The sequence below is a fragment of the Muscardinus avellanarius genome (genome assembly GCF_963383645.1).
Source record: "Muscardinus avellanarius genome assembly, chromosome: 11".
NCBI lineage: Eukaryota > Metazoa > Chordata > Mammalia > Rodentia > Gliridae > Muscardinus > Muscardinus avellanarius.
In genome coordinates, this window is record NC_137797.1 from 71433447 (window position 1) to 71456287 (window position 22841).

The following is a 22841-nucleotide window of genomic DNA, read 5'->3' on the forward strand; positions in this document are numbered from 1 at the left end:
GAAAGATCAGTTTTGCTCAGAACCAAGGTCTTGTAATGCCTACCACTTGGCTCTGTTCCTCGCACACATTTAAAGGTCATGGGTCAAGTCTTTGAATTCAGGCCACAGGGCTGACCGAGTTGACTTCTTCCATGTCTCTTGGTTGGTATGGAAATACATGGCACAGAGTATGGGCAGCGTGTTAAGCTAGCACTTTGCTGTGGAGCTTTGTCATGAACAAATTTATTCTTTCTTTCTTTCTTTCTTTTTTTTTTTTTTGGTTCTGGGGATTGAATCCGTGGGCATTCTTCCTCTGAGCTATACCTCCAACCCTATTTTATTTTTTGTTTTGAAAAAAGGTTTTACTAGGTTGCTGAGAGCCTTGCTAAATTGCTGAGGCTGACCTCAAACCTGAGATCTCCTGTCTCAGCCGTCCAAGTACTAGGATTATAGGCATGCATCACCACGCCTGGCTTTATTTATTTTCTTTGTAAGCTCTGAGCAAAAATCATAACTAACATATATGGAGTGCTAATTATATGTTAGGTACTCTATACATACTAAACTTAATTATCACAAAATAATTATAATTCAAAAATAATTTTTTTGAGGAAGGACTATTTTCTTTTCTTTACTTTTTTTTTTTGGTGGTACTGGGGGTGGAACCCAGGGACTTTTCTACCTCTGGACTATACTCCCAAATTTATTTTATACTTTATTGGAAAGAGGGTCTCACTAAGCTGCTGAGAGCCTCACTAAGTAGCTGAGGCTGGCTTTGAACCTGTGCAATTCTCCTGCCTCAGCCTCCCAAGCACTGGGATTACAAGTGTGCGCCCACCACCCAGTCTACTATTTCATTTTATAGATCAGGAACCAAAGGGTCACTAACCTACCTAATGCTAGTAAGTGAACCTGGGCTTGGATTCACTCAGGGATGGGCTCAGGCAGGCAGGCACCAAGCCTATGCTAACTGCTCTCTTCCTCTGACCCGAGTCAGCTGCTTGACAGGAACTAGGATTATGGTTGAGGGGTGCTAGTCCGAGCTCATCCTCCAGGGAGGGAGGCCCTTTTCCTTGGCTTCTGCATTAAGAGGAGATAGTGCCTGCTTGGGGATTGGAGAGCAGCAACTCTTTGGTACTAAAGTCCTCTAATTGCTGTTTTTTCTGTCTTCCTAAGTCACATAATTTTAGCTTCTCAGACCTTTTTTTAAATTTTTTTCTTTGTTTTTTAGGTCCTATTTCCTAATATTATGCCATTCTCTTGGACCTTTTCTGGACCCTCTACCCTGAGCTTTTCAACTATCTTGGTTATAGGACCAGAATGCTAAGGGTTTTTCTGAGTTTCCACTTGGGTCAGATGAGGGGATTAAGACAAAAATATTGGCATAGTCCTGTGCCCTCTGCAGATGGAGATTGAGTAGCAACAGTGCCTCAAGCAGTTGAGGTTGATTTGGGCTGTTGGGGTCTATGGCTTGGGCAAGGAGCAGAAAGTGTGTTTACAGCCTTGAGCTGTGTTAGTCCACAAACGCAGTCCAGTTCCAGCTGCAGGATGCAGAGCCATGGAAGCTGGATGCCTCAAGGCCAAGCTCCCTTTGGCCTACTTCATCAGTTGGCCAGGAAGAGACTAGCACTTCCTAGTCTTATCTTTGTTTTGGATACTGTTCATAGCTGTCTTCAACATATCTTCTTAGCATGTAGCAGGCTTTTAAAATAGGTTTGTTTTGTTTTGTTTTTGTGGGTCTGGGGATGGAACCCAGGGGCATTCGACTACAAGCTACACCCCCAGCCCTATTTTTTATTCTTCATTTTGAAACAGAGTCTCACTAAGTTGCAGAGGGCCTCACTAAGTAGCTGAGGCTGTCTGCGAACTGCGATCCTCTGGTCTCAGCCTCCCAAATGCTGGGATTACAAGCGTGCACGACCACTCCCGGCTTTTAAATAGTTTTTGACAGAAAAGCATTTAGTCTTAAGGAGCACTCATTGGAAGAGGAGAAGGTGGCGACAGGTGGGAGGTGCCCGGGGATAAGTCAAGGAAGGGAACCTGGTATTTGGGCCGAGCTAACAGTGGGTGGCAGCTGGGAGGCTGAGTCCCTCAGGTTGAGCACTTTCTCTTTCCTCAGTGCTCTCCTTGACCCCTGCATTTCTGTGCAAACCTACACATGTTTTCCTTATAGGAACGGTTCCAGGTGAAGAATCCGCCCCACACTTATATCCAGAAACTCCAGAGCTTCTTGGACCCCAATGTAACTCGGAAGGTGAAGTATGAGGCAGTAGGGCCCTTCCTTCGTAGCCCTTTGGGCACAAACCCTTTGACGTGAGGCTGGGACAGCTAGCTGAGCAATGGGAATTGGATTTTGGGACTCTAGGGCCAGGGACCTGGAGTGACTGCCTATTTCTATGACTGCCCTTTTGTACTCCCTGTTTCCTTTTCTGCCTCTTTTGTTTGTAAAATAAGTTGGATGGGGAGACCTCCATCAGTGACAGAAGATTCCATGTTTACAGAAGTTTAGGAGGAGAGTGCAGGAGTCAACCAAAGTACTAAGGGAGCTGGAGATCTCACTTCGCACCAACCATATCGGGTGAGTCAGGTTTGGCCATTTTAGCCTCTCCTCTTGGCCTTAGATATAGCCTGCCATGTGGGGGTCTGGTGTCCTTTGAGGACGATTTGCAGATTTAGCCTCCCTGACATGGGAAGAGTTGCCCCTTGAATGGTTTCTGGCTCCCCAGAACTTCACACTTTCTGGCTTTTCCTCCCCTCAGCTCTGCCAGCTGCTGACTGGATGCTTCTGGCAAGGTTGAGGCCTAACTGGGGGTCCTCAGCCTGTGGCTTTGAGTAGAAGGCATTCCCACAGCAGCTAAGAATCGAGCCTGCCTGTGGCCTGGTGCTGGGCCAAGTGAGGCCCAGAACAGGATGAGGGTGGGGACATACTACAGTGGATAGCTCAGGTCTAGATTCTATTTGGCAACTATTTGGACTTTTGGGTGCAGAAGATTATTTTCTCATTTGGGAGAAAACTAGTCATACTTCTTAAGCAGTGGAAGCTTCCTGAAGTACCAGGAAAGAATATGTAAAATAGTGGGTGCCAGGAGTTGAATGTCTTCTGTATTCATAGATTCTGGGTTGCCAACCCGTTGAGAGGGCCTTCATGATTTGTGTGAGACTTCTTTCCAGCCTAAATATAACTAGTGGGGTATGAATAGTGAAAAAGAAAAAGTAAATGTGCATGCGTGCATGCGTGCGTGTGTGTGTATATGTGTACATGTAGAAAGAACAGTGCAGGACACCTGATATCAAACTGCAAGCAGAGCTGGGCATGGTGGCCCACGCTTGTAATCCCAGCATTTGGGATGATGAGACAGGAGGAGCAGAGTTCGTGGACAGCCTCAGCTACTACTTAGTGTGCCTTTTGCAACTCAGTGAGACCCTGTTTCAAAATAAAGGAACAAAAAATAGGGCTGGGGGTGTAGATCGGAGATTGAATGCCCCTGGGTCCCATCTCCACTACTGCAAAAATAAAGAAAAAGAACTGCAAGCAGTGTCGACCTGCGGAGGGGCCTGGCATGAATGACGAGCCACCTCTGAGAGAAATGTGGCCCCTGGGTGTGGTTGCTGGGGAAATGCCAGCCCCAAGTCCTGAGTTTCCTGAGAATAGAGTGGAAAGAGCCAGATGACATCATGAGCCTTTCCTCTCGTCATGGCAGCAGCCTGCACATCCACCACCAGGCCAAGCCTGCCCTGGGTCCTTTAGCAGGGGACACCTGTATATAGCCAGCTGCTGCAGCAGTCACAAGGGAACAGCACAGAAAAGAACAGGAAAGGGATGGTTCCTGGCTTCGGAAGCTGTGTCGTAGCCAGAGTGTGGCTTTCATACCTCATCTGTGAACCAGACATGGAAAATCAAGCCACTGTGAGAGTTGTGGTCAAGCTTCCACCCTTGGCGAATCCTTCATAGAAGAAATGCTAGCAGGGCTCCTCGGTTAACTCTGTGTAAGGGTGGGAGTGACACGGGTGGCAGCTCTGAGCACCCACCACTTGCATTGCTCCATAGAGCCCTCCCTTTCTCTCAGACTCTGCTGTTCTCCTTAAGTCCTGCGGTAGTTGGGATGTGAATGGTGGTTTGTTCCTTTTACCACCACCGAGTAGTGTGTGACAGTCCCCTCTACCTGATTCCTGCCTCTCTGGCATCTGGCTAGGAGCTAGGACCAGATCAGCATGGTTCCCAGGTGCCAGGGCTTCTTGGCAGTTGGCATGCAAGTTAGAGGTCTGAGCCAGGCATGGTAGTGTACACCTGTAATTCCAGTACTTAGGAGGCTGAGACAGGAGGACCACAGGTTCCAGGCAAGTCTCAGTAACTTAGTGAGACCCTGTTTCAAAATAAATCTGAGCATGGTGGTGTAGACTTATAATCTCTGTACTTGGGAAGCTGAGACAGGAGGATCACGGGTTTGTGGCCAACCTCAGCTACTTAGGCCCTCTGCAACTTAGTGAGAACCTGTTTCAAAAATAAAGAATAAAAGTTAGGGCTGGGGGTGTAGCTCAGAGGTACAGTGTCCCTGGGACTTTCCCTGGGTTCAATCACTAGTACTGGGGAGGGGGGAGAAAAGAAAAAGAAAAAGAGAGGTCTTGGTTCCCAGGGAATAACTTGGTGCTGGCACTTTAAGAGCCCCTGCTTCTGCTCTGAGGCTCCTTTATGAGAACGCCAGATCTTTCCTGGAAGGAAGAGTTTGTCAGACTGGCATATGGGGGCTGCAAGGCAGAAGGGGGGCTAGTCAAGGTGAGGCGAGGAGGATCCTCTTTGGTCACAGCCTGCTCTGGCTCTAGGTCCTGCAGAAGTATGTGTGTGCAGAGGCAGATACAACTCAGACTCTAGAGTAGGGACAGCTGAGAAATGGGATTCCAGAGCCCCTCCAGCCCCTCCTCCCTCCCTGGTTTATATTGGTTTCTCTGCCTTGCCTAAGTGCCCTTTAACCTCTCCTCAAAGTGTCAAGATCCCGAAAATAGCAATGTAGACTCAGACAGGAAATGAGAAGGGGGTGGGGAGCTGGAGAGCAGACAGACAGGAAATGGGAGGTCTGTAGGCCCCCAGAGAGGAAGCTAACTTCAGGCAGCTCCGGTGTCAGTCGGTTTCAGCCAGAGCCTGCTGCTAAATCTCAGCCAGGCCTGGTGCTGCAACCCCAGCCTTCCTTTGGAGCTTGGAGTGTGGCTGGCTTAGCTGGTATTTCAGCTGTTGGGGAAAAACAGACCTGCCTCTGGTTTACATGGATCCCAGACATTTCAAAGGCACAGAGCACTCAGGAGTCTAAGGGTTTTATCTGGAGGGTTTTATGTCTCTCTGTGGAGTGAAATGAACCTGTTGCAAAATAGTCCCCCTTGGAATTCACTCTTAGTGTCTGTCTGTCTGTCTCTCTCACACACATACACACACAATTGAACATTTAACCCAAAGGCATTCTACCTTCGAGCAACACCCCAGCCTTATTTTTTATTCTTTCTTTCTTTTTTTGTGGTACTGAGGAAGGAACCCAGCATTCTATCACTGAACTATTCCTCAGCCGTATTTTTTCTTTATTTTGAAAGATGGTCTCACTAAGTTGCGAAGGGCATTGTCTTCCAGGTGCCCGTTTGTCTACTGCCTGCCTTCTGGCTGAGGGGCCCACTCCTCAATCTGACTCCTAGTTAGAGCATTCTGGAGTTTTCCTGAGCTCCTGATCCTTCCCTTAGCCTTTTCTGGTTCTGCCAATCTCACTCTGACTAAACATAGAAATCCCACATTCCTCTTTGCTCACTGCTTCCCCAAACTGCTGTCCTTGAACTCAGCAGAGAGCCCTGTGGCCCGTTAACTTCTGTTCCAGGGCTCTCTGCCCCATCCTGCCTGTCTTGACTGAAACTTCAGCCAAGCTGGGGACTTGCTGGCTTTGTCAAGCGCAGCTCTGCACATAGGCCTGGATTCCTCCCCAGCTTTTCCAACAAACATTGAGCAAGGACAGTGTGCTTAGCTATGTGTAGGCCTGAGAGATATGGAAAATGATTGAGTTGAGGCCTTGGCCCAATAGGAGGACACTTGGAAGCATTTGGCTGAAGCATTCTCTCTTTTATTTTTTATTTTTTGCAGTGCCATGGATGAAACCCAGGGGCATTCTACCTCAGAGCTACACTCCTAGCCCTACTTTTTATTTTTTTATTTTGAAACAAGGTCTCAACTGAGTTGCAAAGGGCCTTACTAAGTACCTGAAGCTATCTGCAAACCGTGATCCTCCTGTCTCAGCCTCCCAAATGCTGGGATTACAAACCACCATGCCTGGCTTGACTTTCATTCCAGAGATGTCTCAGCCCCAAAATAGTGAAGGCAGAAGGCAAAAATGTGCTAAGACATTGTCTTCCAGGTGCCCGTTGTCTACTGCCTGCCTTCTGGCTGAGGGGCCCACTCCTCAATCTGACTCCTAGTTAGAGCATTCTGCCACCATGCCCAGCTCCTGAAGCACGTTCGTGATAAAGCGGGGGGTATTAGAAGGTTCTGTGCTTTAGCTGAGCATGGTGGCGCACACTTGAAATCCCAGCACTTGGGAGGCTGACAGGAGGATCGAGCAGGTTCAAAGCCAGCTCAGCTACTTAGTGAGGTCCTTTGCAACTCAGTGAGACCCTATTTTAAAATAAAGAATAAAAAATAGGACTGGGGGTGTCCCTCAGAGGTAGAATGCCCCTGGGTTCTATCCCCAGTACCAAGGGGGGGGGAGGGCCTGTGCTTTCACCGTCTCCAGCTTCCCTACCTGGGGGAGGTTCAGGCTGGTGACATGACAGTGAATGGGTCTGTCATGGGTTTTGGTTCTCACAATTTCCCTAGCCTGCTGCTAGGTTTCAGAACAATCCGCAAAGAGCATGTTGTTGGGTCAGAGTCTGTCACCCTTGCCCCACTTTAGCATACCCCTTCTGTGTTTCCTGAATCTGCAGGTGGGTACGGGAATTCCTGAATGATGAAAACAAAGGCCTGGATGTGCTGGTGGATTACCTGTCCTTTGCCCAGTGTTCTGTCATGTAAGTACCACCCCAGGGGTTAGATTGGGCAGGACACAGTTCCATTTTACCTAGAAGAGGAAGGGTGAAATTGCAAGATGGGACTGGACATCCCAGAGTAGGAAGTAGCAGTCCAGGAGAGGTGTGGAAGTGGACAGGCAAGCCAAGGGGATGTCCTGGGATCAGTGAAGACTGGCTAGATGGCTAGATTAGAACGTGTGTTTTGGGGAGCTGAGAGTGATATGGAAGTACCAGGCTGCAAACATTCCAAGGAAATGTCCTATCTGGTGGGAGAGTCACCCTGGTGGAATTGTCCATCTCTGCAGAATTAAAGCCTTCATGAAGCATCTCTGTGTACTAGATATGAGAGGGTTACCCCAGGTCATTGTTGAACCCAGTGACCTGGGGCAGTGCGCATGACCTTTGGCCTAGATAGTCAGATAAAACATTTGAGAGCTTTTTTCAGGCATGTTGGGGGCTTGGAAGCAATCAGAAGCAAGAGAGCACAGGAAAGACACCATTGTGTAGTGCAGGAGATGGAGGCTTTCGAGTCAGATGAAGCTGGATTTTAGGTGTCTGTGGTGTCATGTGTTATCTATGTGACCTCAAGCACATTTATCCTCTTCTGTGAAAAGAGATCCACATTCCAGGGTTGTAAGGATTAGATGGTAATGTGTGGAAAGCAAGTATTAGTACCGGAATATACTAGGTCTACATGGTAGTAGCAGCTTTATTATTATTCAGATTGGTATGCCATTCTATAAATATCTGAGTAATATAGAGGGAGGGGTGACAGTGATGATAAATCAGGTGGCCAACACCGTGAGGCTTATGTCCTTGACGAGTCTGCCCTAAGGAGAATAACTTTACCATCCTGGTTTGCTTATGACTTTCCAGTTTCCCCAGCACTGAAAATCTCCTGTCCTGGGAAACCCCGTCACGCTGTGCCTCAGCCCTGGCCTAGGCTTTGACTTTTCAATTGTCTCTGTCCCCTCGCCCGTTCTCCTTTATTTAGTATGTCTTTAGTCTCATCTCCTAAGGGACATGAATTTGGGTTTGGTCTCCCCATCACCTTTTCTAGGTTTTCCTGTTAAAACTGAGAGGCCCTTGAGAGCTTGTTTGGAGGTTCTAGCAGGGGAGCACAGCTACTCATATACCCTTGACCAAAGACCGGTCCTCCTCTATTTGGGAAAGGTTGTCCTCTTTGACTGAGCTCCCAGCTTCGGGAGGGACGCACATGGCGTGATGAGAGAGGAAGGGAACACCCGCCTAGCTACCTCTGAGCTACACCCCCAGTCCTATGTTTTATTCTTTATTTTGAAACAGGGTCTCACTGAGTTGCAAAGAGCCTCACTAAGCTGAGGCTGTCCATGAACTGTGATCCTTCTGTCTCAGCCTCCCAAATGCTGGGATTACAAGGGTGCACCATCATGACTGGCTCAAATTCAGAGGTTTTAAAGTAAAAAGATGCAGATTGTTTTCCCAAATAAGTCTGTTTTATTTGTAAAACAAAAATATCCCAGCTACTCTAAACCAAGAAAACACTAAAACCTTAGTATTATAATGTCTATGAAGTACTTTTGACTTTTTTTTGAAGTACTCTGTGTGTGTGTGTGTGTGTGTGTGTGTGTGTGTGTGTGTGTGTGTGTGTGTGTCTGGAAATGGAACCCAGGGGCATTTGACCTTCAAGCTACACCCCCTGCCCTATTTTTTGTTCTTTATTTGGAAATGGTCTCACTAAGTTGTGGAGGGCCTCACTAAGTAGCTGAGGCTGTCTGTGAACCGTGGTCCTCCGGTCTCAGCCTCCTGAATGCTGGGATTACAAGCGTGCGCCACCATGCCCAGCTCTTTACTTTTGACTCTTTAAAAGACTCAGAGCTGGGCATGGTGGCATATTCTTGCAATCCCAGCATTCCGGGGGCTGAGACTGGAGGATCGCGGTTCATGGACAGTCTCAGCTACTTAATGAGGCCTTCTGCAACCCAGTGAGACCCTGTTTCAAAATAAAGAATACCCTAGTACTGCAAAAAAAAAAAAAAAAAAAAAAGACTCAGGTGGAATTTTGTTGAAAGGAAAAGGGTAAGGCCAAATAGATGGTTTGTTTGTTTGGTGGTACTTGGGATGGAACCCAGGGGCCTTCTACCTCCGGGCTACACTCCCAGACCTATTTTTTATTTTTTATTTGGAAACAGAGTCTCTTAAGCCAGCTAAGGCTGGCTTCAAACCTGCATGATCCTCCTGTCTCAGCCTCCCAAGTGCGGGGAGTGGGGATTGCATGTGTGCACGGGAATACAGTAGTGGGGATTGAACCCAGGGGTATTCTACCTCTGAGCTACACCCCCCAGCACTATTTTATTTTTTATTTTGAAACAGGGCCTCATTAATTTGCTGAGGCTGGCCATGAACCTACAGTCCTTCATTCTCAGCTGCCCTTGTATTGAGATTACAGGCATATGCCACTGCACCTGGCCCTTTTTTTTTTTTTTTTTTTTTAATGGTGCTAGGATTGGGGATTTGACCCAGGGACATCCTACCTCTGAGCTATATCTCATGCCCTATTTTATTTTATATTATTGTTGTTGTTGTTTTTGTTATTTTACATTACTGGGAATGGAACCCAGAGGCATTCTACCTCTTAGCTACACCTCCAGCCCCATTTTTTATTCTTTATTTTGAAAAAGGGTCTCACTAAGTGCAAAGGACCTAAGTAGCTGAGGCTGTCCATGAATCATGATCCTCTGGTCTCAGCTTCCCGAATGCTGGGAATTCAAGTGTGCACCACCATGCCTGGCTTCTATTTTATTTGGAAACAAGGTCTTCCTAAGTTGATGCAAGCCTCACTGAGTTTCTGAGGCTGGCTTTGAACCTGTGATCCTCCTGTCTCAGTCTCCCAAACACTGGGATTACAGGTGTGCACCATCATGCCCAGTTGAGTCACAGCTTCAAGATCTCTCATCTAATGCTGGGAGTGGGGGAGTACAGCCAGCCCCAGAGCCCTCAGGCCATGGAGCCCCTCCTTCTGGAGTTGCCTGGCTAACTGTGCCAGAGCTTCTGCTGGAGCAGAGAAATTGGCCTCTCAGCATCCCATCTCCTCAGATCCCTCTCTGGAGCTGTTTGTGCCTACTCTGCCTCTTTTCTGTGTTGGTGGCTCTCCTGACCTGGATCGGATCTCTGCTGCCCAATTCTGCTTTCTCTTCTTGCTGCCCTTGCCTGAGAGTGGGGGGCAGGCTCACTGGGGGGCTTGCACAGAATTTCTTCTGTGTATGTGCCTGCGTGTGTGCATGTGTGTCCTTTCATGCTCCAGGTTTGACTTTGAGGGTCTGGAGAGTGCTGATGATGGTGCATTTGACAAGCTCCGGTCCTGGAGCAGGTCAATCGAGGACCTGCAGCCACCCAGCGCCCTGTCGGCTCCCTTCACCAACAGCCTCGCTCGCTCTGCGCGCCAGTCTGTGCTCCGGTATGTGTGTGCTCGCTCTGCCGCCTGCCTCCCACCCCAGCCCCATCCAGGTCTCAGTAACCGCGGTGAGTGCTCATGCCCCCTCACTCTTGCTTCTAGGCTCAGCTCTCTTGCCCTTTGCCTGCCAGTCTGTCTCTGGTCTGTCCTCTCTGTCTCCTTGACTCTGCCCAGCAGTCTGTCCTGGGTAAGTACATGGTCCTCAGCTGTGCCCCCCGCCTGGGGCTCCAGCTCTCCCCTCCTCCATTCCTCACTCTCTCTCTGTCATTGCTCCTGGCCGCCTGGACAGGGCGTGGGCTTCACTGAAGACCCAGCTCCTGCCCTTGTGTGTTTTCCTCTAATTCTTGCTCTGCCCTTCAGCTGAGTGGGTCCCAGTTACCACCCACCTTCCTGCCGCTCACCTTCCCTTTCCTGTAGGCCTTTTCTCCAACACTGCTGCACATTCATTTGTCTGCAGTGTTTTAAGAGCCATTCTGCCTTGAGATAGGCGATGGACTGGATACTTCTCAGGACCCACCCACTCCTGAAGACTGTCCTCTGGGTCCTGTAGTCCTTTACTTGTCTTGAGGCCGTGCTACTCTCCTCTGCTTTGGGTGTTTGTCCCTTGGACACTGTTCATCCTGGTCATGTAGAAGCAGGTCATCTTTTCATAAAACATCATTGAGGTGGTGGAGGGATGATGCAATGCCAGGCGTAGGCCTCTGACCTTCCTTAACGCCTTTGGAAATCTGCTCTACCTTTTGGGGGCATAGAAGTAGAATGAAAGCCAAGATGTTCCTGTTTTACAAAAAGTACAAAAGGTGCAGCAACTGGAAGTAGGAGGAGGGAAAGCTCAGAGGAATGCCTCTCTGGACCCAACTTGAGGACTAGATAGGCCTCATAACTCCTGTGTTTATTTTGGAGGCTCTCTGGGGTTAGCAGATCTTGAGCAGACAGAGGCTGGTTCTGGGAGGTGAACACAGGCCAACAGCTGCCTCCTGCACCCTGTTTCTCTTGGCTATTGGTACAAAGTCATCTTTTCTTCCATTTCTGCTGCTACTAAGGGGCAGCCTACTGCCTGGGTGAAGATGAGTGCTCCTAGGCCTTTCCAACAGCAGCCTTAGCCTCCACCTGACTGCCTGGCCCTCTCCCTAGGTACAGCACTCTCCCTGGGCGCAGGGCCCTGAAGAATTCTCGCCTGGTAAGCCAGAAGGATGATGTCCACGTCTGTATCCTTTGTCTCAGAGCCATCATGAACTATCAGGTAAGGGGCAGCACTAGCTGTGGATGTTCTGCCTCATCTGTCTCCTCTACTGAGCCAGGATAACTAAGCAGAGCATCAGCTTGAAAGACAGTCTTGATGGTGAGCCGATGGCCAGGGAGATCTGGGCTCTTCTCCACCATCAAGGGCCCCTCCTTCTTTTTCCTTGCAGTATGGCTTCAACCTGGTCATGTCCCACCCCCACGCTGTCAATGAGATTGCACTCAGCCTCAACAACAAGAATCCAAGGTGCACTCCTTCCCTCCCCGGTCTGCCCTGGAGACCTGGCCTTCTCTTGTCCCTGACACATCCCGCCTGGCCCTGGGATCTTGTAGCCAGAGTTAGAACCTTGGTTTGGTTCCCTCACCTCTATTGGAGCAGTATCCCTGCTTTCATTTTGGTCTGCACAGCAGTGAGGGAGCACGCCTTCCTTCCTCGACTTCTTTCTGAAACCTGCTCCCTCCCCTCCCCACTTGGGCTGTGTCAGCACTCCAGAAGTACCCCCTCAGTTGTGGATGTGAGCCGTGGTGGCCAGGATGGGAAGCTAGGATGTTAATCTATCTCCTTCACTCCTTTAGAACCAAGGCCCTGGTCTTGGAGCTCCTGGCAGCTGTGTGTTTGGTGCGGGGAGGTCATGAAATCATCCTTGCTGCCTTTGACAATTTCAAAGAGGTCAGTCTACTGCCTGCATGTGTATGTGTATTGGCAGGGAGAAGGCAGGGAACCTGGTAGGTAAAGCACCATTTCCTGGGATCTCCAAGTGATTTTAACATCCAAGTGATTGGCTAAGCGGCCTGCTCCCAAGAGCAGAAAAAGAACTAAAACAAAACCAGAACTTCAATCTTACTATGATCTCATGCCCAGAAACCACCTGATTTGTGGGCTAAGGACGCTATGGGCTCTAGGGTGATGGTCTTAACCCGGCCATCATCAGAATCACCTGAAGACCTTTTAAAGGTACAGATTCACTGGAACCTGGGCATCTGCACTTTCCAAGTTTCCCCAGGTAGTTCTACTACAATGGAACCCAAAGCAGGTGTGTTTGTAGGGGAGGAGAAAGATCTCTCCTGGGTTGTTGGCTTCCAGTAGTGGGAGAGCGCTACTTTGTAGAATTTCCTGAGCCTCTGAGCCCAGCTCTGAAACCCCCAATCTGCTTGAACATGGATTCTTCAACATCCAGCCACAGCTGTTGTCCCACCCCTTCTTCCTCTTTGGATCTCTTCCTAGCATCCATTGTTCAAACCAGGAAATGGCTCTTCCTCCTTGAAGCCAGCCCAGGGGCTCAGAAGAGCCTCTGGACCCCTCACAAGAGAGGGCTTTCCTGCACCACCACCCCCCAACCCTCTGGGGCCTCAGCCTCCTGCCTTAGCCATGTCCTGACTTTTTTTTCTCCTTTCAGTTACAAGCATCAGACTCCTCTGTTTCTCTTCTTGGCCTGACACCAGAGACACCTAAAGTCCAGCTTAAGGGCACAGGCTTTATTGGGTTCCCTCAGCAAGTTGGTGGGGTGCCAGAGGCCCAAAGCCAGGTTTCAGGTTCCAGGATTTCTTCTGTAGTGTCCAGGAGAACAGCTTATTCCACAGAGTTGCAGTTAAACTTGGTGTAAACCAGTGTCTTTGCCGTGATGTTTCTGGGAGGCAGGGCTCAGGGCTTGTGTTCTTCATGGGGCAGACCCTTTCGGTGAGAGACTTTTCTCATTCAGGTCTGCAAAGAGCTGCATCGCTTTGAGAAGCTGATGGAGTATTTCCGGAATGAAGATAGCAACATTGACTTCATGGTGAGGAACTGGGCCTGGGGCAGCTGCATGCCCAGCGGGACTGTGTGCTGTTTAGGCAGAGGCCACAGTGACAGTATATTTGGATATTTGTTTCTTCCACAGGTGGCCTGCATGCAGTTCATCAACATTGTGGTCCACTCAGTGGAAGACATGAACTTCCGGGTCCACCTCCAATATGAGTTTACTAAGTTGGGGCTGGAGGAGTTCCTGCAGGTGAGCTGGCCGGGGTCCCTATAAGTTGAGGTGCTTTGGGGGTAGAGAATCAGCTTAGGCACATCACAAAGTTGTTGTTGTTGCTGTTTTATAAAAGTCTAGTTTTGGATGTTTCTGGAGGACGACCTGTCTTCTATGGCCTAAGACTGAGGCCATCATACAGTGTTATCCCCAGCCAGGCAACTCTATGAGGGCCAAACTCTGACATGGACAGTAGCGGGAACTCCTGTATGCTCTAGGAAGTGTTAGTGAAGGGGTAGGAAGGACCAAGATACCCTAGGAGGTGCCCCAACTACTACTCTCTGATTTTCTCCCAGAAGTCAAGGCACACGGAGAGCGAGAAGCTGCAGGTGCAGATTCAGGCATACCTGGACAACGTGTTTGATGTGGGAGGTTTGTTGGAGGATGCTGAAACCAAGAATGTAGCCCTGGAGAAGGTGGAGGAGCTGGAGGAGCATGTATCTCATGTAGGTGGCTTCCTTTGCCTGCCAGAACCTTTGTGAGAATGAAGATAACTGAGCTTCAGAATCCTGAGCTGACCCACTTGTCTCCTGATTAAGCCCCAGGAAGGCTCTAGAACCTTTTGGAACTCTAAAGCATGTTCTAACCCAAGCCACTGGATTCCTACCTGTTGGACCGTGCACTGATCTCTAAGTAGCCTCAGGCTTGAGATAGACTGCCACCAATTTGCCTTGTATCTGTTGCCATTTTACGTATCAGACACTGGGACCCCTAGGCAATGTAGGGAAGCCACTTGACCAAGCTGCCTTTGGGGTTCTGTGGGGGTGTCGGCCTGGATCCTGACCAGACATCATGCCATGCTAAGTACCCAGGCTTCAGGGCCAATTCCAAACCTACCTTTTCCATCCTACAGCTCACAGAAAAGCTTCTAGACCTGGAGAATGAGAACATGATGCGGGTGGCAGAACTAGAGAAGCAGTTGCTACAGCGGGAGAAGGAGCTGGAGAGCATCAAGGTACCAAGTAATCTGGGGAGGGCAGGCCTGACTGACGCTGGGCTCCAGTGCCTCGGGACGTAGCTTTTCTTTTCTGACTCACATCAAGGAAAGATCATGATTTGTTCCTGAGGTACTCAGATGAGAATAAGCTGATGAGTTCACTTCATGTTTTAGTTTGGGAGGGAAGCTGAAGCCAGAGTGGGCCAGACACACAGAAGTGGGTGTAGGCAGAGTGGACACCCACGTGTATCCCTGAGCCTAGTCCAGGCCTCCTCATCCCAGCACAGCCCACTGCCTTTTCCTCTATGTGCGCCCAAGCCCTGTACTGAGCAGGGTCAGAGTATACCAGGGGCTGCAGCTATTTATTAGTCTACCCACCAGATATCCTAAGTGGGACCATAGCTCAGCTTATTTCAGTCTGTCCCCTCACTCTTTGTGTTAGTTGTGTGTGTGTGTGTTTGGTGGTGGTACGGGGGGTGGAACCCAGGGGCTTTTCTACCTCTGGGCTACACTCCCAGACCTATTTTATATTTTATTTGGAAACAGGGTCTCACTAAGTTGCTGAGAGTCTCATTAAGTAGCGGAGGCTGACTTCGAACTTTTGTGATCCTCCTGTCTCAGTCTCCCAAGCACTGGGATTACAAGTGTGCGCCACCACGCCCAGCCAACTTTGTGTTAGTTTTAAATTCATGTCCCAACCTACCTTTTGTTCCAGAGGAATACATTTATGCTGGCTCTGCTGCGCTCAATATATATCTGCCTAGTCCCTGATAAGCACCATATTAAGAATAATGGAGGATACAGAGATTGCTAAAGACAAGGCCTGTCCATGGGGCTTCCAACTGAGTGATTATACAAGGCCAAATGATGAAATAAGGGCAACAGGTTGAGTGTGGTGCGCACACCTGTAATCCTAGTACTTCCTAGTACTTGAGAGGCTGAGCCAGGAGGATTGCAGGTTGTGGCCAGCCTCAGCAAGTAGTGAGAGTCTCATCAACCTAGCAAGAGCCTGTTCAAAATAAAATGAAAAGAAAAATAGGACTAGGGCTATAGCTTAGCAGTAGAATGCCCCTGGGATAAATTCCTAGTACCACATACTTACACAAAAAGGCAGTAATGCTGGGTGAGGTGGCATACACTTGTAATCCCTGCACTTGGGAGGCTGAGACAGGAGGATTGCACAGGTTCGAAGCCAGCCTTAGCTACTGAGTGAGGCTCTCAGCAACTTAGTGAGACCCTGTTTCCAAATCAAGTATAAAATAGGTTTGGGAGTATAGCCCGGAGGTAGAAAGCCCCTGGGTTCCATCCCAGCACCCCTCCGCCCAAAAATAGTTAAGGTGCTGCTCCTGTGCAGCCAAGGAAAGGCCTAGAATATGGCAGGAGAAATAGGGCAGAGACTAGCATGAACTCTTCCCAACAGGACACCAGTACCCCTGCTCCCACGTAATAATGAGGCCCAAAGAGCTGTGAGAGAGCAGCTGTGTCAGTAGCCAAGGAGAATTTCACAGGAACATCCTTTCCCTGGGACTTGAAGGGCCTGTGCTGTGAGAACAGATTGGAGCAGAGGGAGGGTATTTCAGGGTGCCAGCAAAGGCAGGCCCGCTCTTCTGCTTACCTCTTTTGTTCTGTTCTACCCTAACTTCCCCTACTCTCTCACCTGGAATTCTGCCATTCTGAGCATTCTCATGGAGACCCCCGTTTGTATCCCTTGGATAGAAAGTCTCACTCCTAGGGGTAAGGACTGTGTGTTTAGCCCATACTTCCCTGAATGGTACTGTCTATCTGATAGGAAACATACGAGAACACGAGCCACCAGGTGCACACCCTGCGGAGGCTCATTAAAGAGAAGGAAGAGGCCTTCCAGCGCCGATGCCACCTAGAGCCCAGTGCCCGTGGCCTGGAATCCATGGGCAGCGAAGCCCTGGCAAGAATAGGCCCTGCAGAGCTGAGTGAGGGCATACCGCCCTCCGACCTGGACCTGCTGGCTCCAGCCCTGCCTACTGAGGAGGCCCTTCCTCTGCCCCCGCCACCAGCTCCTCCCTTGCCCCCTCCACCTCCCCCATTACCAGGTAACCAGGACCCCTGGGCCCAGAAGACCAAGCCCCATTGCTGAACCCTAGACAGCAGGGATCTGCTAGGAAGTGGTCTGATTTGAGAGCTGGAAGGATATCAAATCAGGGTGAGAGGGCTGAGGGAGGGCTAGAATCTAAGGAAGCTCAGGTTTCTAGTGCAAAGGGTGTCCAGGGGCAGATGTGGGCCAGGCTCAAGATCTAAGGCAACCAGGTGTGGTGGCCCGCGCTTGTAATCCCAACACTTGCGAGGCAGAGACAGGAGGATCGTGCAGGTTCGAAGCCAGCCGCGCTGGCTTAAGAGACCCTGTTTCCAAATAAAAATATAAAATAGGTCTGGGAGTGTAGCCCTGAGGTAGAAGGTTTTCCAGGTACCCCAGTACCACCAAATAAATAAATAAATAAATACATAAATAAATAGGGCTGGGGATATAGCTCAGAGGTAGAATGTCCCTGGGTTTAATCCCCAGCACCCCTCCGCCCAAAAATAGTTAAGGTGCTGCTCCTGTGCAGCCAAGGAAAGGCCTAGAATATGGCAGGAGAAATAGGGCAGAGACTAGCATGAACTCTTCCCATCAGGACACCTGGGACTGGTTCAAGCAGAGCTCACATAGCCTCCTCCCAAGAGTCTAAGGACAGGTCAGGGGGGCAGAGGGAAGGGCAGCCTGGAAGTCTCATGACCCCTGGGTCACTTTGCCATTGCTTCTTCCCCCAGGCAAGTGTCCTCCAGCCCCACCTCTCCCTGGTGCCGCTCCCTCTGTGGTGTTGACAGTGGGGCTGTCAGGTGAGTATCCTCAGGGCTCTGGACAGAGCTTATGAGACCAGGGGAATACTTCCTTGGCCCTACCTCACTAATCTTTCTTCCAAACTAGCCATTCGCATTAAGAAACCTATCAAGACCAAGTTCCGGCTGCCAGTCTTCAATTGGACAGCGCTGAAACCCAATCAGATTAGCGGCACTGTCTTCAGTGAACTTGATGATGAAAAGATCTTAGAGGTAACAGAGACTGGGGGCCCAGGACTGCCCTTTTGGCTAGATCTTTTGACTTAGAAAAGCCTGAGTCAGAATGGGGCCAGGGTCAGCTCCATGAGCCAGAGCTGGGCCCATGCAGAGTGTGCTGCCAGAGGTCCTCTCATAGTATGAGGCTGCAGCATTGCCCTTCTCATGTACTCCCAGGATCTGGATCTGGACAAGTTTGAAGAATTGTTTAAAACAAAAGCGCAGGGCCCTGCCATTGACCTCATCTGCTCCAAGAACAAGACAGCACAAAAGGCTGCCAGCAAGGTGACCCTTTTGGAAGCCAATCGTGCCAAGAACCTGGCTATCACCCTACGCAAGGCTGGCCGTTCAGCAGAGGAGATCTGCAGGGCCATCCACACGTGAGGCTCCCACTGACCTGGCCCTGGTCCCCAGCCAGTTGGCAACCCAGTTCTTAACCCAAGTGCCTGGGTTTCCCTAGATTCCATGGCTCCTGACAGAACTCCCTCCTCATTCATCCGTTGGCCTGGCCAGAGCTCACGTGTGCTTTGTGCCAGATGCTGCATGAGGCGCTGGAGATTCAGCCTAGACCTTCACTCAGGTTGCTCTCAGTCCAGTGTAATAACGTTAAGTGACGCATCTGAGCTTGATGATCAGGGAGTGCTTCTCAGAAGAGGCGATATCTCATCTGGGACTTGAAGTGCAGTTTAGTCCAGTTCAGACCTAGAGGGAGGAGCGTGGTGCGAATCTGGACTTAGTAAGAAGGGGAGTAGGACAGGGTAGAGAAGTGGGCAGAAGTCTTGTAGGTCCTGCTCAGCTTTTGGGTAGTGTAGAGGGAAGAAACTGAAGGGCTTTTAAACAGGATCATGGGACGTTCCCCTGGGTGGTGGTCGGCACTGAGACAGATGAGGCAGTGGTGCTGTGCCTCTGGCTGTGTCCTCTCCTCATCTAGGGATGAGGGGAAATGGAAACGTGGGTCTTCCCTCTTACACAGGTTCGACCTGCAGACGCTGCCCGTGGACTTTGTGGAGTGCCTGATGCGCTTCCTGCCCACCGAGGCTGAGGTGAAGCTGCTGCGGCAGTACGAGCGTGAGCGGCAGCCCCTGGAGGAGCTGGCGGCTGAGGACCGCTTCATGCTGCTCTTCAGCAAGGTGGAGCGGCTGACCCAGAGAATGGCTGGCATGGCCTTCCTGGGCAACTTCCAGGACAACCTGCAGATGCTCACACCGGTACAGCCCCCCTCCCCCAGCCATGGTCCTTCCACTGCTGCCCCTCCTTCTCCCCTGCTGGTTACCTCCCTTGCCCTGTGGTTCCTCCAGCCCTCCCCCAACTCCAGCAGGGGGTGACTCAAGTGTTCATCTTGTGTTCCAGCAACTCAATGCCATCATTGCTGCCTCTGCCTCAGTCAAGTCCTCACAGAAGCTAAAGCAGATGCTGGAGGTGGGAAGAGGCGGTCCACGGGGTATTGATGGTCTTCAGGTCCTGAGAGAGGGCCTGGACTGTACATAAGGAATCCTCGGGGCTTGGCGTGACCTGCCTCCCGTGCATCTTTTGGACAGATCATACTTGCACTGGGGAACTACATGAACAGCAGCAAGCGAGGAGCTGTGTATGGCTTCAAGCTCCAGAGCCTGGACCTGGTAAGATGGCAGGGGCAGCATGGGCAGGAAGTCTGGGGATAGTGGTGCTGGGGCCACTGGTTTAGCTCTCTGATGCTCATACTGTCTCTCCCTCTCCCAGCTGCTAGACACCAAGTCCACCGACCGGAAGATGACACTGCTGCATTTCATTGCCTTGACAGTGAAGGAGAAATACCCAGACCTGGCTAACTTCTGGCATGAGCTGCACTTTGTAGAGAAGGCTGCAGCAGGTGAGGGGAGCCTGGCTGGTCAGGCCTGCCCTCTCATCCAGCCCAGGACAATCCCAGGAAGCCGCGAGGAGAGGGAACACTTAGCTCCATTTATTTCTGGCTTTTGTTATCTTCTTTCTGACCACTTCAAAGCTTTCCCCTGGAGCCATGAGCAGGGGCCACCCAAGAGCCTTCCTCTAGGCAGCAGGCCTGGCCCACCCCTTCCTAGTAGGTGCAATGGGAATGGGAACAGGAAGGGCAGCAGTATCTTTACTCCCAACTCAAGCTGGCCCAGAGATTTACTGCATTTCTCTATAATGTATGCAATATGCAAAGTGATTATTAACACCGTAAAGCCCTCTATAGACAGAAGGGTAGCTGTTATTTTTGCCTGTGACAGCTGGGCAAGGGGCAGCTACGTTTTGGAGATCAGCAACTGTTGTGGTTTGCCTGCCTTTGCTACCTGGCTCTTTGGGGTATTGAGCTTACAGGCTCCATATTTCTTAACTGCCCTGCGAGAGCTTGGCTAGCTTGGCGTACACCTCTCCACAAGTGAGGTGATGACCTGAGTGAGCCTGTGTTGGGTGGGGGAAGCTTGCTGTACCCCTGGGCTGGAAGGTCGACCTCAGCCAGGCCTCTGGTGACCACAGTGTCCCTGGAGAATGTGCTGCTAGATGTAAAGGAGCTGGGTCGAGGCATGGAGCTGATTCGGCGGGAATGCAGCATCCACGACAACAGCGTCCTTCGGAGCTTCCTCAGCACCAATGAAGGCAAACTGGACAAGCTCCAGCATGATGCCAAGACAGCCGAGGCAAGCCGGGGATGGCAGGGCCCAGCTCCATTCTGTATCAAGTGGCAGGCCCGCTGCATGTGGAAGGGAGGGCTTCAGGGTCAGCGGGGAGCTGTGTCTGGTGGATCCATGCACTTGGGGCGATTCCACATTCCTTCCAGCTCAGTGGTTGGTTTTCCTCCCTTTGGCCCTGTGCTCTGATTCTCTTGGGCTCCCTAACGCTGGTTTGGGAGCTAGGCTTCTCCTTCCCACCAAGCTGACTCCTTCTGCCCACCCCTTCCCAGGAGGCCTACAATGCAGTTGTGCGCTACTTTGGAGAGAGTCCCAAGACCACACCTCCCTCTGTATTCTTCCCAGTATTTGTCAGATTCATTCGTTCCTACAAGGTAAGCTGAAGAAAGTTTCTTACAAGAGGAGTCTAGAGAAGAAAAGGCTTGGGCATCAAGTCTGGGCCCTTTCCAACTCCTTCTCCAAGTCCTAGGGAGTAGCTGTGAACTGGTGGGCCGGGTGGGGGCCCAGGCCCTTCCTGTCATTGTTTGGAGCAGGAAGTGCCCCTCCACAGGCTGGCCACCTGGGGCAGCTGGTCCCACTGCCATCTACTCTCCACCCTCAGTGTCAGCCCCATGTTTCTTAGGAAGCAGAACAAGAGAATGAAGCCCGCAAGAAGCAGGAGGAGGTAATGCGGGAGAAGCAGCTGGCTCAGGAAGCCAAGAAGCTGGACGCCAAGGTGGGTGGGCCAAGAGCTGGCCTGGAAGAGGATGGGGCAGAGAACTGGGGGCTGCAGGGAACAGAAAGCTAGAGAGGAGATAGACAGCTGGAACAGATGCACCCCCAGAAGGCTTGAGGGCTGCAGCTCAAAGGGAGGAGGGGAGTCCACTCTGCATCTTGGAAGGGAGCCAGCCCCTGGACAGGCTGTGATGACCTCCTTCCGCCTTCCAACACTTTGGCCCTAGACCCCATCGCAGAGGAACAAGTGGCAGCAGCAGGAACTCATTGCAGAGCTGAGACGGCGCCAGGCTAAGGAGCATCGGCCTGTTTATGAAGGAAAAGATGGTACCATCGAGGACATTATCACAGGTGTGGCCCTTTGCCCGGCCATTGGGCCCAGAGCCCAACCTAACCCCTTTGGTCTTTCCTCCCTCCCTCCTCCCCCATGAGGCCTGACCACTGTGTCTCTCTCCTGGGCCAGTGCTGAAGAGTGTCCCTTTCACGGCTCGTACTGCCAAGCGGGGCTCACGCTTCTTCTGTGATGCAGCCCACCATGATGAGTCAAACTGTTAACCCCCAAGGTTGGGGCCCCTAACAGGTATTGGGCACAGTTGCCCCCCTGCATGCCCACCTCTCCAGACTCCTGCTGGAGCCCATAGGTGCCTCTCCTGCATGACTTGGAACCATTCCCCGGCAGCCTCTCAGTGATGGGGACGCTTGCTTCTCGCATGCTCTGAGAAGCATGGCTTATCCCCCGCATTTGCCCTCAGAGAAGTGGTCTCTCTCCCACTAATGCTCTCCTGGCTTCTACTAAGACCCAAAGGCCCAGGGAGTCACCAGGCCGGGGCAGGCAGGACTGAGCCTAGAGTTCTGATTGCTGAGGTTCCATTCCTGGGCCCAAGGCATCCGTGGTTCTTGCTTCCCCTAGGTTCCCTCCTTGTAAGAACTCTGGCAGTAACTGCTGCCCAGGTACGGTAGGTGTCCCTTGATCTCTGCTTCCGGACGTCTAGGATTGATTCCCAGCTTCTGGCTCTTCCTGAGTGTACCCAGTGTTCCCCAGTGGCCTCTCTTCAAGCTCCACCCTGCCTTGCTGTGGAGTGTTCCAGAAGGTTCCATCCTTCTCAGCCTGCCTATTCACAGGCCTCTCTTCCCCACAGGCCTCCGTTGCCAGCCCGTCAGGGTTCACCACCAAGCCAGGAGTGCTGCCTCGCCCAGCGGCCACCCTCGGGCTCCAGGCCCCCACTGAGACTCTTGGAGGATGAAATGCTTCGACCTTCAGAGTCCTGCAGGTCTAGACAGTGGACCTGAAACCAGGGGCCTGGCAGAAAGCTATGCTGCTCTCACTGTGCCACCGTCCCAGGCTGGACCCTAGCCTGTGCCACTGTGGGCACTTCTCTAGTGCCCTGGTACTGCACTTTGCTCCCATGGTCTTCAGCTTCATTTCCTGAAGGGTCATCAAAGGTCAGCTCGGGGCTGGGAAAAAACATTTCCAGCTCTATTGCACACAGGCACCAAGATGGCTCTCCTGCGTTTTTTCCTCCCTTTTTTACAGTCCCGTGGTCAGCACTAGTATCCAGGCTTAGGGAGCCCTGGCACTCTGCCAGCCATCTCAGATCCTCTCTTACCAGGGGCAAGGGCCTTCTATGCCTGGGCCCACTGCCCTTCTCCTTTGCCTATTCCAGTCTAGGCTGACAGTGTCCTTGCTGTGCTGGGCTGAAGAACAGGGTTCTCTCTGTACCAGCCCCAAGACTGCTAGAGAGAGAGCGTGCCAACAACTTTTCCCCAATTAGTTGGTCTTTTGGTAGGGGCAATAA

General features: G+C 51.0%; 1 protein-coding gene across 3 annotated transcripts in view; it reads left to right on the top strand.

Annotated features, from left to right (window-relative positions):
- FMNL3 (formin like 3) overlaps window positions 1–22273 on the top strand; it is a gene marked incomplete at both ends in the record, with an annotated part of 68489 nt that extends 46216 nt beyond the window's left edge. The window contains 24 exons of one of the 3 annotated variants that reach the window (XM_080706477.1): window positions 2153–2233; window positions 2481–2557; window positions 6928–7011; window positions 10295–10453; window positions 11585–11687; window positions 11857–11933; window positions 12263–12356; window positions 13387–13461; window positions 13564–13674; window positions 13992–14141; window positions 14549–14650; window positions 16422–16701; window positions 17417–17485; window positions 17574–17698; window positions 17879–18081; window positions 18675–18909; window positions 19052–19120; window positions 19240–19320; window positions 19421–19550; window positions 20180–20340; window positions 20604–20705; window positions 20954–21046; window positions 21273–21396; window positions 22185–22273. In XM_080706477.1, coding sequence (XP_080562603.1) covers window positions 2153–2233; window positions 2481–2557; window positions 6928–7011; window positions 10295–10453; window positions 11585–11687; window positions 11857–11933; window positions 12263–12356; window positions 13387–13461; window positions 13564–13674; window positions 13992–14141; window positions 14549–14650; window positions 16422–16701; window positions 17417–17485; window positions 17574–17698; window positions 17879–18081; window positions 18675–18909; window positions 19052–19120; window positions 19240–19320; window positions 19421–19550; window positions 20180–20340; window positions 20604–20705; window positions 20954–21046; window positions 21273–21396; window positions 22185–22273 — 2874 coding nt within the window. Of the gene's footprint in view, window positions 1–2152; window positions 2234–2480; window positions 2558–6927; window positions 7012–10294; window positions 10454–11578; window positions 11688–11856; window positions 11934–12262; window positions 12357–13386; window positions 13462–13563; window positions 13675–13991; window positions 14142–14548; window positions 14651–16421; window positions 16702–17416; window positions 17486–17573; window positions 17699–17878; window positions 18082–18674; window positions 18910–19051; window positions 19121–19239; window positions 19321–19420; window positions 19551–20179; window positions 20341–20603; window positions 20706–20953; window positions 21047–21272; window positions 21397–21508; window positions 21601–22184 lie in introns of those variants that run through there. The other 2 variants (XM_080706476.1, XM_080706478.1) reach the window with 2 other exon arrangements.
- Between the last annotated feature and the right edge of the window lie 568 nt (window positions 22274–22841).